This window comes from Hordeum vulgare, chromosome 5H (assembly GCF_904849725.1).
Source record: "Hordeum vulgare subsp. vulgare chromosome 5H, MorexV3_pseudomolecules_assembly, whole genome shotgun sequence".
NCBI lineage: Eukaryota > Viridiplantae > Streptophyta > Magnoliopsida > Poales > Poaceae > Hordeum > Hordeum vulgare.
In genome coordinates this window covers 135,430,665-135,446,078 of record NC_058522.1, presented here as the reverse complement: position 1 = coordinate 135,446,078, position 15,414 = coordinate 135,430,665, and the positions used below count along the sequence as shown (strand labels likewise).

General features: G+C 41.3%; 1 protein-coding gene across 1 annotated transcript; it reads left to right on the top strand.

The window, feature by feature from the left end:
- The first annotated feature begins 4,885 nt into the window (after window positions 1-4,885).
- Window positions 4,886-15,039, top strand: LOC123452241 (probable bifunctional methylthioribulose-1-phosphate dehydratase/enolase-phosphatase E1). Its single transcript, XM_045128859.1, has 12 exons — window positions 4,886-5,220; window positions 7,628-7,764; window positions 7,851-7,946; window positions 9,230-9,349; window positions 9,685-9,774; window positions 10,210-10,371; window positions 11,288-11,443; window positions 13,096-13,245; window positions 13,326-13,427; window positions 14,116-14,225; window positions 14,304-14,422; window positions 14,694-15,039. Exons 1-12 carry the CDS (start codon window positions 5,001-5,003, stop codon window positions 14,783-14,785), a joined length of 1,554 nt encoding a protein of 517 aa, XP_044984794.1. The 5' UTR covers window positions 4,886-5,000; the 3' UTR covers window positions 14,786-15,039.
- Window positions 15,040-15,414: the final 375 nt, after the last annotated feature.

Genomic DNA, 15,414 nt, shown 5'->3' with positions numbered 1-15,414 from the left:
GCTCTCGATTGATTGTAACTTAAGTCTACTAGCCCTAGAGACTCGCCTTTATATACAGGTCCAGGTCCTAGGTTTACAAGACTCCAGGTCACGTTATGATCCAATACCTAGTATGTATCCAACTCGACTTGCTCCTTAAGCAAGGAAACTCCTGATGATCCTTCTCCCTGATGGGCCAAGGGCCGCCATCTTCGTGTCTTGGGCCACCACCGACTCTTGTTGGTAACCGCCTTGTGCCTTCTGTTTAGCAGGTCAGGGCCCATCTTGAACTTAAACAAGAGTTGCCACCATCTTGATCCGACGTCTTAGGGCGGGTCATATGGCGGGATAACATCCCCAACAGTAACTGAGTCTTCTTTGAACTTTATTATGCATGATTCTTATAGCTTTGTATTTCTGTTCGATCTATCCATTTGGTTTGGCCAACTAGATTTATTTGTCTTTAGTGGGAGTGGTGTGTTGTAGTGGGTTCAATCTTGCGGTGCTCTATATCCCACTGATAGAAGGGGACAAGACATGTATTTGTATTGTTGCCACTAAGATAAAACGATGGGGTTTATTCGTATTTATTGGTTTACTTTGTCTACATCATGTCACCTTGCTCCAAGCATTACTCTGTTTGCATGAACTTAATACATAGAGAGGCAAGCATAGAAGCGCTCTAGAAGTGGAGTAATAGTAGTAGATGCAAGATCGTTTTGGTCTACGTGTTTATGGACGTGATGCCTATATACATGATCATTGTCGTGAATAACATCATAACTATGTGCTTTTCTATGAAGTGCCCAATAGTGATTTGTCTACCCACCGTATGCTCTACTTTCGGGAGAGAAGCCTCTAGTGAAAACTATGTCCCCGCATCTATTTAAATCATATTGCTAAAAACTTAAAAATGATGCTGCAATTATTTACTCTTTATTTTATTTAACTTTTTATATATCTATCTCTATAAGAATTAATCCTTGCAAGTAACGAGTTCAAGGGGATTGGCAACCCTCTTGCCCGTGTTGGGTGCAAGCATACAGTTTTGTGTGTGTAGGTGTTGACGACGAGAATTTGCCTTGATTATCCTATTGGTTCGATAAACCTTGGTTCTCGCCGAGGTAAATACTTACCGCTACTATATTGCTTCACCCTTCCTCTTTGGGGGAAAACCCAACGCAACTCACAAGTAGAAGATACCTGATCCTTTGAGGATGTTTCCATGAAACAAAATTCTGATTTTTCTTCATCTATGAATTCTTCATCCGAGATGAATGACTCGTCTGAAGCGAATGCAATGTGTGCACTGCCTTGGCCATGGTTAATGTAGAACTCATCATCATCACCAGAACTAGCATCAGATGGATCATCATCAGAGTCCATCGTCATTCCAGCAAATGCACCAGGGATGGCAGATATTTTCCTCATTTTGCCAGCAATCATTGCATTTGGATTTACATCAGCGACTGGTCTCCTCGAAGAAGATAGATAGTTTTCATTCAGGAGCTTAGTATGACATTCGTAGAATCCAGTGCAGGGAAGTGCCCTCCATCGTTTACTTGGTGCCTCGATATCCCATGTTGGCAAATCAGTGGACAAATCTTTTGTATTTGAAGCATTGCATCTCAAGTGGAGGTAATCTCGATGATGAGGATGCTTGATCATCTGAAATTTGCTCAGACATAGTGACATTTTGCCTTCTGAGTACTTCTAAGGATTCAGTAGCCTGTCCAGCTCTCTATTCAACGAGTGTTGATCTTGAGTGTCATCTTTTGAACCACCATGGTCAAAAAATATTTCGCCTTCTTCTCCGGAAGAGGAGTGTGAATCCTGGTTTTGTTTCCCCATCAGTTCTTCATGAATGACTAGCAGTTCCATAATCTGAGGATATTCCGTAATCTGGTCTTTCCTTGATTTGAAAAGTTATAGGATCAAAGGATTCGTCAAAAGCATTGAAAAGTTTCTCCACAACTTTTTTATCAGTGATGTGTTTGATGCCTTGTTGACACAAATGTTCGACAAGATTACTTACTCGTTCAGTGAGTTCAACAACACTTTCTCTTCGAAGACTCCTAAAGTGATTGAACATGATACGAAACATTTTCGTATGACTTCTAGCTCTAGCAACGGATACGTCATGAATATCCTTGATTGCATCCTAGATTTGTTTTACAGTTTCTAACTTTCGGATCCGAATGAAAATATCTCTAAAGATGTGATGGGAGATTATATCTTTCGCTTGAGCATCTAATTGGACATTTGCAAGATCTTCAAGAGTAGGTGTTTCTAGATTGGGGTTGATATATCCATTCTCCACCATTTGCCACATTTCGTAGCTCATAGATTGAATCTTGATTTTCATTTGATTCTGCGAGTGGAGATAGTCATTTCCCTCGAATACGAGAATTCCTTGAGAGTGCATGGATCTACCTGCACACGACATACTCAACTCCAAGGTTGTTAGACCCTAATAAGCACGGACAGGGAGTACCTTGCTCTGATACCAATTGTAAGGACTGAGAGTATATCGACATGAGAGGGTTGAATTTGAGATTCAAAATTTCTTGCGAAACTTTGAATGAGCCCAATAAACCATAGCGGATAAAACCCGAGCGAGTAGATCTCACGAAATTTGTGCTAGCGAGAGATAACTTAGTTGGGTGCTAAGAAAATCTTTTGAGGAAAGTCTTAATTACACTCTTAACATAGTGACTGATAACATTCACATACAAGATGATGACACTGCAATATAGTACAACAAATAACAAGACATCTACTAGTTTGATGAAGGTTAACCCGACATTAATACAGAGAAAAAATAGATAGATATATTTCACATAGGGTGAGACAAAAAAACTAGAGTGAGTAGCTAGAAGTAATTAGATTTACTGAGCAGAATAATGGTCACACAAAGCAAAGTAAAATTTAGAGGAGAAAGTGAACCAGTGGTGCTCGATGACAACAATTGATTTGGTAGACCAGTTCACTCTTTTGAAAAAGAGTTACGTATGGTTGGAGGGACTCGTGATTGAACACAGGAGAAAAACTCTATCCGTCCTATTCTCCCTCAACTCGAAGATGATCAGACTTAGTTGATTTCACTCGGGTAAATACTTTTCAACGATATCCAAACCTTCGACATACTTAGTCTTCGGTGACCACAACTACTCTTGGTCACTTAGTGAAGCACACTCACTCTTGGTTCCTGAAGACTGACGTGGAGACAAAAATTACTCTTCGTCACTCGTGCCGACACCTATCCTCTAGAGAGTGTGCAGCTCTCAAGAGTAATACTTACAAGAACGCTAACTCAGATCTACTATGATGCTCAACAACTGTCTAAGTTTTTGTTCTTGATTTTCTTTGAGTAGATTTTAAACTCAAATCTCTCGAAGAGGGGATGCTCAATCAATCTTCTCAGAAATCTTAAGCGCAACAGCCAACGAACAGCGTTGGAGCGAGGTGGTTATTTATAGCCACAACCTTCCCTAAAGGGATAAGACCATATTTGAACATTCCTTGTGGAGCAAGAAATGCTAACTCCCGAGTCAAAAAGATATCTCCTGCAGCAGCGAAGAACAATGTCTTCTCCTGGTACGTAATAATTCAAAACATAAATAGATTTCTCTGATTCTCTCATAGGTTTTGGATAAGCATCAAGACAAACCTAAGCTTCGAGAACTGTACCCCTTTTAATAGTAAGGTGGTCCTATGACTCAAAATAAAAGAAGAAGAAGAACGGAACAAATGCTACGTCTTTGCTTCGTCTTCAAGTTCCCGCGTGCAGTCATTTTTCTTCGGGCACACCGAACCAACTGCTTAGCTTCAACAATAAATTTTAAAAAGGGATCATCTCTTCCATGATAACCTTCTCATCATCACGTCACACGCAAGTGTCCCACTCTTCTCTGCAGAGCAGAAAGTCTTCAGTGATGTTCCTCGAACTTGACATCGAATACTACATACTCTTCACGCTTGCATGGACTATTTCTCTATGTGTGCACGAGCAAACAAATCAATCCATGCCTATTACTGACAACAATTTTCAAAACACAAGAGGAAATTATTTGCACCAACATATACTAACATCCATACTCACTGTTGTATCTGTTAGCTCCCGTAGCTTACGTGTGAGGGACCTACGTTCACGCTATCTAAGTTGATTCTACTTGCCTCGGTTAGCTTCCTTATCCTTCACACTCATCGAGTTAAATGCGAAGACCCTTGTTTATTTTTCACTACAAGGGGTATCGATATAGCGCACCACTAAAGATGTGATGCCCCCCGTCTTTACTCACTTATCACCGTATCTAGATCAAAATACACCGCTCCACCAAAGGATGATGGCCCAAACTTTGCCCATTTGACACCACATCCGGATTTCGATATGACATGTCGCTGAAAAGATTAAGCTCCAAAGATGTTTTTTTAGTTTCATCTTAGTAAAAATGGCTGAGTTTTAACGTTGGCTTTTTAATTTTATTATTACAACCCTTCTTTTTTATCGCTTTGGGACCGCCTATGTTTATATTGAGACAAAAGAAAAGAAAGTTTGACGACCATCACGAAATATGCCGCCCGACCTCACCTGCCACGAGCACAGGTCCGAACTCCGAAGCAGATTAATGTTCCCAGGACCGTCCCGTCAACATTTACCGAATTTTGCTTACCTGCCGAGTTTAGTCCACTGACATGCTAGCCCCCTTCCGCGACGAACACAGCCGAAAAGTGGGTGTGCGAAAAATCAGAGTACTTCACTGATGATAAGAAAACATTTATTCCCCTCCTCGATTATTCCCGTCCCGTGAACCACCACAAACGCATCTCAACAGAATAAAATATAAACCCATTATTTTTCCTACTACTAATCAGAGTAACAGAAGGCACTAATCGAGCCGCCGATTATCGGAGCATAAGTAAGACCAAACACCCCGCACCGTCACACCGAAACACACCACTCGAGTCCATAGTCCCCATTCTCCAGCGGAGGAGGAGTCGAAGAGAGCGACGCGGGAGCCATGTCGACCGGTGGCGCAGAGTCTGCGGCGGCGGAGGCGATGGCCTCGGAGGCGTACCTGGCGGGCGACGCTGTGAGGGAGGCGCGGGAGCTGGTGGCGGAGCTCTGCCGCCACTTCTACCTGCAGGGGTGGGTCACAGGCACCGGCGGCAGCATCACCGTCAAGGCCAACGACCCCGCCGTGCCCCTCGCGCAGCAGCTCATCGTCATGTCCCCGTCCGGTAACTAACTCAAGCGCCCCCCTCTTCTGTTCCCTGCTTCCGCTCGCCCGGCTCGCACCGAACGCGCCGAAAGCGTTCGACGAATTGTCAAACTGGGTTGCGAATCTCCAGTCGGTAAGGGGCCTTTCAGTCGAGGTTGCGCTTGCTGGGTGAATGGCACTTTTGACGAGTGTGCGATCGTTCAACCCATCTTCGCTCTTATCGTCACTGTCTTGTTTGCCCAGTTACTAGCTTGCAATCATTGCCCACACTGGTGAAATTTTTAGAAGATCGGAGGAGGCGAAAACTGATTTCTACAATTATCTGCTATCGTGCGTGGTTTAATGATGTGCTTGGTGGTACTCGAGCCTGTTGGACATAGCTGACGTTATAGCTCTTGTGGAAGTCAAGGCAAGGCAAGTCAACTGCATAACTTAGCTGATCAGCTTGGCTGGACTTAGGCATTTGGGAGGTTAGATGGCTATTTGATAGGCAGAGGAAGCTGTATAATTATGATCATTGAGATTCAGATATCACAACATCATGTTGTCTATTTTGGTAATCAGTATTGGCATGTTCAGGAGAACTTTAGACTGAACGCTGTTTAGCCAAATGAGGAGTTTAGCCTGCAACCTTTCCTAATATAGTTTGTTTAAAGACATAAAATGGGCAAGCAAGAATAAGCAAGTCTAAAGCAGGGAAGACCAAGTTATTATAATTTACATTTAAGAGACAAGAAGTAAGATACGCCTCAAAATCAGACGCCACATAGGGAAATTTGCATTAGTATTTGAGAAGGTCAATTTGGTTTTATATATTTTACCTTTTAGGGTGTTAGCTTAGAGTTGGGTTTTGCTCTTTTGGTAGCACCACCTACATTGTATGTAGCTTTTGTACCATTGTGACCTTTTTTTTTTCTAATACAAATAAGACATGTTTTGGTGCGAATTTGAGAGAAAAAAGCCTATACCAATGATAATTTTTAGAGGAGTGCTTCTATCCTTTCTGGTAAATTATTGACACAAATTTTGAAGAAAACAAAAGGTTGGGGTTAAAGGGACAAATCTCACCGGTTATTTAAGGAATGGTGGTTTTGGTGTTAGTCAATATCCATTTCAACTGCACATCCCACAGCAACGACCTGACTAAGATAAATAAATAATAACACCTCACCTTGGGTTGCATCCGCCGTCAGACGGATGTACAGGAGACAGGAGAATGCACCCCCGTGTACCTACATGGTTCCCAAGGGCTTCGTTATTAAATCCCTCACCGTTGTTGTTGCCGTTTCAGTCACAGCATCCTCACTGGCTGAGAGGCCGCCTACTAGGGTTTGCATTGCCAGTGACGAGCTGAACGATGTAAACTGCTTGCTTGCACAACTGCGCGACGGAACCTTGGTCCGATCATGTTCGTGCTGTCCAGATCCATCTCGTGCATTACTCCACTGATGGTAGCAGATCAGGAATAACATACAGCCGCTATTGTAATGGTTGTCTTTAATGCCACAATGCTGCTGGCCATGTACACCACCGCTGCTCCCAAGTCCCAAGCCCATAATTCACAGTTTTGAACACATATTATCATTCTTATACATCGTTCGATTCAAGCATGAGTGCATGATGTACTGGAAGTTCTTTTGCATGGCTGCGCTCTGAAGATACCTATGATTATTAAGTATGCTGCAGGAATAGCTAAAAATCAGAGTCTTGAGCGACTTGGACTGATGTCGAGGAAGGGAAATTTGGACACCTTGGGAAGTCCTGTATGGCCCAAGTCGACGACCAAGCCTCCCTCAGCGCTTTCCTGACATATGACTAGGGGTCAGTTCTTTTGGGGCTTATGGGTGGCTACCAAAATAAGCTACCCCCTACCCAGCTTATCTGGCAGCCTAACCTAAAATTTTATTCTAGAAGCCTCCTAGCTAACCCTCAATTACTCGCGCTCCGTCAAGATGACTAAACCTTTCCAAAAAAATTAAGTGTCATTCTGTTAGTGTACGGCGACCTTCGCTGTAAGGCCGTCGTACACACCCCCTACTTGCTTAATTTGTGTCGTAACTACGGGTTGAGAGGTACACCTAATCTCCTGTTGTCTCGGCGAGGACAGCAAAGTATATCTTTAAAATGACAACTTTTGAACTACCTTGAGCACTGCCCAAAAAAAATTCACTGACAAAATTGTCAACTGATCTTTTTTCTTCAAGATATCATCTTTGACATGCTTATAGAATAACATAAAGTATAAGGTTTGTTGTGTTATAAATTGAGTTGATCATAGGAATGATATGCAGTGTTGTAATTCCAAAAGAAAGCATGATTTTGTACCAGATACTCTGCTTGTACTGAGCCGTACGTTGGAGGTTAATTTGTGGGTGTAAGAAATATCAGTGAGATAGCTGACAACATGAGTCGTTTATCTGGTGTAGGCGTGCAGAAGGAGAGGATGGTGGCAGAGGACATGTACGTGATGTCAGCAGAGGGCAAGGTGATATCTGCACCAGTAGCAAAGCCATGGCCACACAAGCATCCAAAGTGTTCAGACTGTGCACCTCTGTTCATGAAGGTCGTCATGTTCCCTTTGCTTTTTTTTTTGTTCTATTATTTCAGATTCCTTTATGTGTGATCTAATTTCCTTGATGTAATTTACAGTCTTATCTAATGCGAGGAGCTGGAGCTGTGATTCATAGCCATGGCATGGAGACTTGCATAGCAACAATGATCAATCCTGGTGCAAAGGAGTTCAGGGTGAACCCTCCTAGTCTTTTTTGTATTTCCCATGTAATTTAGATAATTCACAAAGTCTCCTTTGTGTTTCCATAATAACTGCTTACTGCGAGTGCAAGTTCAAAACTTAAACACATCATGTCTGATTAATGCTAAGATCAGGACTTCTTTATCCTTATGCAATACAATGCTTATAACAGAAGTGAAAGCCACATTATGGACACCTTCTGATTCTGATCAATTGTGAAAGGATAATCATTTGTACTTTCCATATTTTCATTTCCATTGTATATAGACTCCAAGAGTTATTAGCCTGTGCTGTGCTGCTGATTAGCAGAGTGATCAGTAATCTGGACTTCTGTTTTTTCCCCTCATTTGTCTTTTGTCATGCAAAACATCACGCCAAAAAATCATGAACACTAGCACATACAGTTGCAAAATTTCTCTATATGTAGATTCGGTCAGTGACATACAAATATGCATCCACTATTTGGGTCAGTGTTACAGACCGTGATCTTATACAGACACCCTAAGTTGTGCACGCCGTGGAATTTAACATGTACAAATGTGTATGGTTGATACATTGATTCCAAAATTTTATGGTGGAGTCTGTGATATGTTTTGTCCTGCATGTAGAATGTAGATAATAAGCGCTACTACATATGCCATATAATGATCCAATGTATGTGCCTCGAAAGTCAATTAGGAATAGTGAAGAATACTTGCCATGCTGACATATCTGAAATTTAAAATATATACTACCGTACTCAAGATGTTGCATGGCGTACACAACATGTAGGTTGCTATATCAAGTCCCCCCACTGCTAATTTCTGCAGGAGTCTGGGCCGGGTCTCATTCCCATTGTGGCTGATCATCCTCTCGGACCAGCTACTGATCATCACCTATGAGATTTCTCGAAAAGCGTTAAGTGCTCATTTCGGGCAACTCTCCATTATATTTCTTTCTTTGAGTGGCATGTATAATCCTCCTTTAATTGGATTAGGGATCCTCCGGATGATTTCTTTATACCCATCAAAGAACCTTGAGATGCAGTCACTTGCGGATTTCTTCAAATTGTTGTAGTGTCTCAACTCCACACCCATTGTTTTAGTGGTTCACGGCAAAATTCAGGACAAAACTATAGTAGCAGAGCTCTCAAGATACCGGTCACATGTGCGGGTACCAATAGGCAACTGTAATGCAAATAGCAGAGACTTTTCGAAATTTTATTCGTGTGTGCTATCTGATACTAAATGAATTGCTATATTTGTGACCATATACTGCTCTGCTGATCTTACTGCAGATGACACATATGGAAATGATTAAAGGAATCAAAGGTCATGGGTACACCGATGAATTGGTGATTCCCATAATTGAAAATACTCCTTATGAGTATGAGCTCACAGACTCTCTAGCTGAAGCGGTATGCTACTAGTGTCCTTTGTTTCAAGTTTCTATCATTTCAGATCCTGGAAATCCAGTCTATAGGCGCAAATACAAACTTCTATTAGGTTTTAGTTTTATAGTTCTCTTGAATTTGTACTGATAAATAAGTCTATATGCAAAATAATCAATAACTTCATCTCCTTCATCTGATCATTTAGTCATTACCCTATAATAAGCTGATTATAGGACACGATTAATTCCTTTCTATCATGGAGAGTTTTGGCAACGGCAAAGAATATTAGTTACAACGAGATTAGTTTTTAAGAAATATTTTGGTTGGATCTAGCAGTACTTGATGCCAAGTCATTACAGATCACAGCATACCCTAAGGCAACTGCTGTCCTGGTACGGAACCACGGAATTTATGTGTGGGGTGACTCGTGGATCAATGCCAAGACACAGGTATGCTTTATTTCCATGACTTCTGTTTCTGCATCAGTTTTCAGGTGTGGGCGCTTATTCATCTCCTCTCATTGCCTATTCGTCTCTTTATTTTAAGTTATCAGTTCGTTTGGTATCATTTCTTAGATATATGATCTATCTCCACATGCTACCCTTCTTTTACTTTTAAAGGTCATTTTATTATTTGCATCCGAACTTTCTGAAATTTAGTCAACAATATGTTTTATTCAATGTAGATTATACGTATGCAGAACTCAAATAAATTATCCAGGGTATCAGTTAGCCCCCTATAGTAGTAGAGGGATAGTTTATTCCTCTTTTTCATGAGAGTTTTGTGACATAGTTTATGTGTGCCGTGTTGAGGAATAATTCTTATGGTTCCTGGAATTTATGTGAGGGCAGATATTCAGTACATTTTATGACCTTGCTTTTCAGGCTGAATGCTATCATTATCTTTTTGATGCTGCCATCAAGATGTATCAGTTAGGGCTTGACTGGACAACTCCTGAGCATGGTCCAATAAACAGTGCCAAAAGATTGCGTAGTGTTGCAAGTCCTGGGGTTCCTAATGGATGTCATACAACTAAATCATCGAAGGTCTGTTCTTTTTCCCCAGTATTTTGTGAATTCAATCTCCTTCTGTAGCACTCATAGATCAATGTACTTGTAGATCATTGTATTATGGACAACAGCAGTTGTAACATCCTGTTAGTTTTGTTTTTCAATTGCAAGGATGTTACTTAGTGCAAAATAGTCCCATATATATTATTGAACGAATTCAAAGTGTTTGAGTTAACTTAAATTATGTAATTTTGAGTTGAATCCATATATTGGAATAGTGATTCATCGCAGGTCCTACCCGAATCTGACCAGCTCGCTAGTGCGTTGGCCAATGCCACGTAGGCTATATTTTGCAAAACGAAACAAAAAAATAAATCTCTCAATTCCTGGAAAACGTAAATGGTTTAGAAAAAACATGAATTGATCTCCAAAATATCTGGAAAAAGTCACATAAATATTTAGACAACAATAACAAAAAGGGGTAGGCTAGAGCTGAAACCCCTAAGATCTCGAAAGCAATTCATGGCTCTGGCACCTGGATAGCTAACTTCCACGCACCCCTCTCCATGGCTAGTTCTTTGGTAATATTCCGGTCCTTCATATCTCTCTTTACGTACTCCTCCCATGTCAAGTTTGGTCTACCCACATAAAAATTTAGAATCCATGTAAATATCCACGACCACAACGAATATCTCTATCAATTTTGTTTCCAATTTCTGCATTTAACTCAAATTACGTAATATAAATTAATTCAAACACTTGAAAAAGACACATGGGACAACTTCTGCACTAAGTAACATTGTTGCAACTATTTCCCCCCTAAAACCCTCTGAGCAAATAGGATATTATATGGGTGTGTTTCCTTAACTGGTTTGTGGTTGCTGTGTCTGGGTAACCTAACTGTTTGATTTATTTCTTGAATACCAGTACTCACACTGTTGGTTCATTGCAGCATTGTGTTCTACTTGACATCGAAGGAACAACAACGCCAATATCATTTGTGACTGATGTTATGTTTCCTTATGCCCGTGATAATGTGCGGAAGCATCTGAATTCTACATACGATTCCGATGAAACCAAAGAAGACATCAAACTTTTACGCATCCAAGTAAGTTATGGTAAATGAATTTAATGTGTCCTCTGAAGCTAGCTCTTGGAGCATTCAGAAATCGAACTTGATAGTACTAGCATATAGTGTTTGATTTCCTTACAACAACAACCAACAACAACCAAGCCTTTCAGTCCCAAACAAGTTGGGGTAGGCTAGAGTTGAAACCCATAAGATCTCGAAACCAAGTCATGGCTCTGGAACGTGGATAGCTAACTTCCACGCACCCCTGTCCATGGCTAAGTCTTTGTCGATATTCCAAACCTTCAGGTCTCTCTTAACGGACTCCTCCCATGTCAAGTTTGGTCTACCACGACCCCTCTTAACATTCTCAGCATGCTTTATCCGTCCGCTATGCACCGGCGCTTCCGATGGCCTCCGTTGAATATGTCCAAACCATCTGAGACGATGCTGGACCAACTTCTCTTCAATCGGTGCTACCCCAAGTCTCTCTCGTATATCGTCATTCCGTACCCGATCCTTCCTTGTCTGGCCACATATCCATCTCAACATGCGCATCTCTGCTACACCTAACTGTTGGATATGTCGTCTCTTGGTTGGCCAACACTCCGCGCCATACAACATCGCAGGTCGGATAGTTGTCATATAAAACCTGCCTTTTAGCTTTTGTGGCACTCTCTTGTCACAGAGTACGCCAGAAGCTTGGTGCCACTTCATCCACCCAGCCTTGATTCGGTGGCCCACGTCTTCATCGATATCGCCATCCTACTGCAACATGGACCCCAAATATCGAAACGTGTCTCTCTCCGGTACCACCTGCCCACCAAGGCTAACCTCTCCATCCTCGTGCCTAGTAGCACTAAAATTGCACCTCATGTATTCAGTTTTAGTTCTACTAAGCCTAAAACCTTTCGATTCTAGAGTCCGCCTCCATAAGTCTAACTTTCTATTAACCCCCGTTCGGCTATCATCGACTAGCACCACATCATCCGCAAAGAGCATACACCATGGGATATCTCTTTGTATATCCCTTGTGACCTCATCCATCACCAAATCAAAAAGATAAGGGCTCAAAGCTGACCCTTGGTGTAGCCCTATTCTAATCGGAAAGTCATCGGTGTCGCCATCACTTGTTCGAACACTTGTCACAACATTATCATACATATCCTTGATGAGGGTAATGTACTTAATTGGGACTTTGTGTTTCTCCAAGGCCCACCACATGACATTCCGAGGTATCTTATCATAGGCCTTCTCCAAATCAATGAACACCATATGAAGGTCCTTCTTTTGCTCCCTGTATCTCTCCATCAGCTGTCGTACCAAGAAGATGGCTTCCATGGTAGACCTCCCAGGCATGAAACCAAATTGGTTTTTGGTCACGCTTGTTAACCTTCTTAAGCGGTGTTCAATGACTCTCTCCCATAGCTTCATAGTATGGCTCATCAGCTTGATTCCGCGGTAATTAGTACAACTTTGAACATCCCCCTTGTTCTTAAAGATTGGTACTAAAATACTCCGCCTCCATTCTTCAGGCATCTTGTTTGACCGAAAAATGAGGTTGAAAAGCTTAGTTAGCCATACTATCGCTATGTCTCCAAGGCTTATCCACACCTCGATAGTGTTTGATTTCCTTGCACAAAATAATTTGCTTTACTCGAGTTCTAACTGACTGGTGACCAATTATTCAGGTCGAAGAAGACCTGAGAACCGGAGTTGCTGGGGCTGCTCCAGTTGCAACGGATGATGCTGGCAAAGAAGAGGTTATCAGTTCTTTAGTCGCTAATGTTGAAGCAATGATCAAAGCAGACCGGAAGATTACATCATTGAAACAACTTCAGGTACCTTTCATATTCCATTCCAGTGCTGGAAACATATATCTTTTCATTTGATGGGGTTCTGTTCTATTGGCTAATTCCAGGGTCATATATGGAGGACTGGGTTTGAAAGGAAAGAACTGCAAGGAGTTGTTTTTGAGGATGTCCCTGAGGCACTGAAGAACTGGCAATCTCAGGGTATGAAGGTGTGTATCCATTTGGTCAAACTCTTCTGAAATATAAATTAGGCTTTTGAGGCATAGAACTGAATTTGTCATCAGATGTGTTTATTATTCATACTTCGTAACTGAGTGATTTAGGTCAGAAAGTTGACTCCTGAGCTAGAGTATCAACACCTACCCATAACAGAACTCTGTAAATCATTCACAAAAAAATAGTGTACTTCTGCAACGAGCCCAACCATTGAGATGGTCATCAGGCATTAGTTGCTCCACAGCTTGTCTGTTGTACTTCCATGTGCAGAAGGACTGATGCACTTAAGTAATATCAGTTTGAATAAAGCAGAATGATGCTACAGAATCCTCAGTCCTTCACCATACTGAGAAATCAAATTGTTTTTTCGGCTGGTAGGTTGTTGAAAGTCCTACTAAATGTGATGAAGCATGGAGAAGCACTGGAAAATGGTTTCTGATGGAACAAAATGATCTATTTGTGTATTAGTTGAACATGGTAGATGTAACCGAGCTCTGTTATACTTAAAAGAGAATAATGTAAAAAGGAGTGAAGAAATAACTACGTCATTTGACATGATCTTAGAATGTGAATGTTAGCTAACATATAGCTAAGATTAATTTCAAGTATATGTTGTCTCGTGTATGTATTCCTGTGTAGTGTCCAATCACTTAATAAAATATTATATATGCTTTCCAACAGGTTTACATATACTCAAGTGGCAGTAGAGAGGCACAGAGGCTACTATTTGGACACACATCCTATGGTGATCTGCGACAATTTCTGTGTGGTTTTTTCGACACCACAACCGGGTAAGCTTTCAATTTCTTGTCCTATTTGTCATTTCAAAAGTGAATATGGAATTATGATTCTCTCTCACTCTTACACAGAAACAAAAGAGAAGCAAGGAGTTATTTTGAGATCTCGCAATCACTAGGGGTGGACAATCCGTCTCAAATCTTATTCATCACAGATGTGTTCCAAGAAGCCGTTGCTGCAAAGAGTGCAGGTATCTCTATGCTAGTTCCACTCTGCAATACTAGGATGTTTGTAGACAAATCATAGTTTCGTCTTCTGGAGTGTTAACACTTTTCTGGTGTACTACCTCTGTACCAAAATATAAGACGTTTTGGTAGCCCATTTTAGCCTACCAAAACGTCTTATATTTTGGTACGGAGGTAATATTCATTAAGGAGTTAACTTTGATTTTATTGTATATGTCGGAAATATCTTATCTTCTCTCTTGGGAGATAACTTTGATTTTTATTGTATATCTTCAGGTTTCGAGGTAATAATCTCCATTCGCCCGGGGAATGCACCTCTTCCAGTGAATCATGGTTTCCGGACTGTTAGTTCCTTCAGTGAGATCTGACAAGTGTTCAAGAAACGAACATGCCAGAGAATCACTATTGGGTGTATAACATGACAGTGCTTCGTGCCGCCCCTGGATCAAGTTCTTGTAATAGTAGTAGTATGGAGTCTTTACTAGGCATCGGATTGCAATAAAACAAGGGTGGCACAATAAAAGAGGGAAGAATTTGCAAGCAAAAGAGAATGCTCTGAAGAGTGTACGAGTCTGTTCCTGTAATCCCGTCTATATAAATGTACTTTGGGCTTTCTGGGAAATTCGTGTTTGCCAATGGGAGAACAGAACTTGGCATCTGTACGAACCAATGGTCAGAGCCCAAATAGGCCGATTTTTTGGTTCGGGCTATTCGGTTTCCCAAAGAACCGATCTAAGGGAAGATAGAGTGAAAGATGACGAGGCAGGGACTTGTTGGGATGGACGGCTTTGGCCTATTGCGACGGGAAGGACAAGAGTTTTTATTTATTTTTCAGATTTTATTATGGACTATTTCTGCTTCTGGATGAAACCCCACATTTTGACCCAAAAAAAAAAAAAAAACGAAACTGAACTTGGGTCTGAAGAACGGAATATTTGACTTTATAGGTTTTTAGTGGATCCAAGATTCACATCGAGTTTAGGGGCAATCTTAAGGG

Coding starts and splice junctions, on each gene's coding strand:
- LOC123452241 (XM_045128859.1), top strand. CDS start 5,001: ATGTCGACCGGTGGCGCAGAGTCTGCGGCGGCGGAGGCGATGGCCTCG. Junction 7,765..7,850: donor GTGCACCTCTGTTCATGAAG/GTCGTCATGTTC, acceptor TGTAATTTACAG/TCTTATCTAATGCGAGGAGC. Junction 13,246..13,325: donor CATCATTGAAACAACTTCAG/GTACCTTTCATA, acceptor GGCTAATTCCAG/GGTCATATATGGAGGACTGG.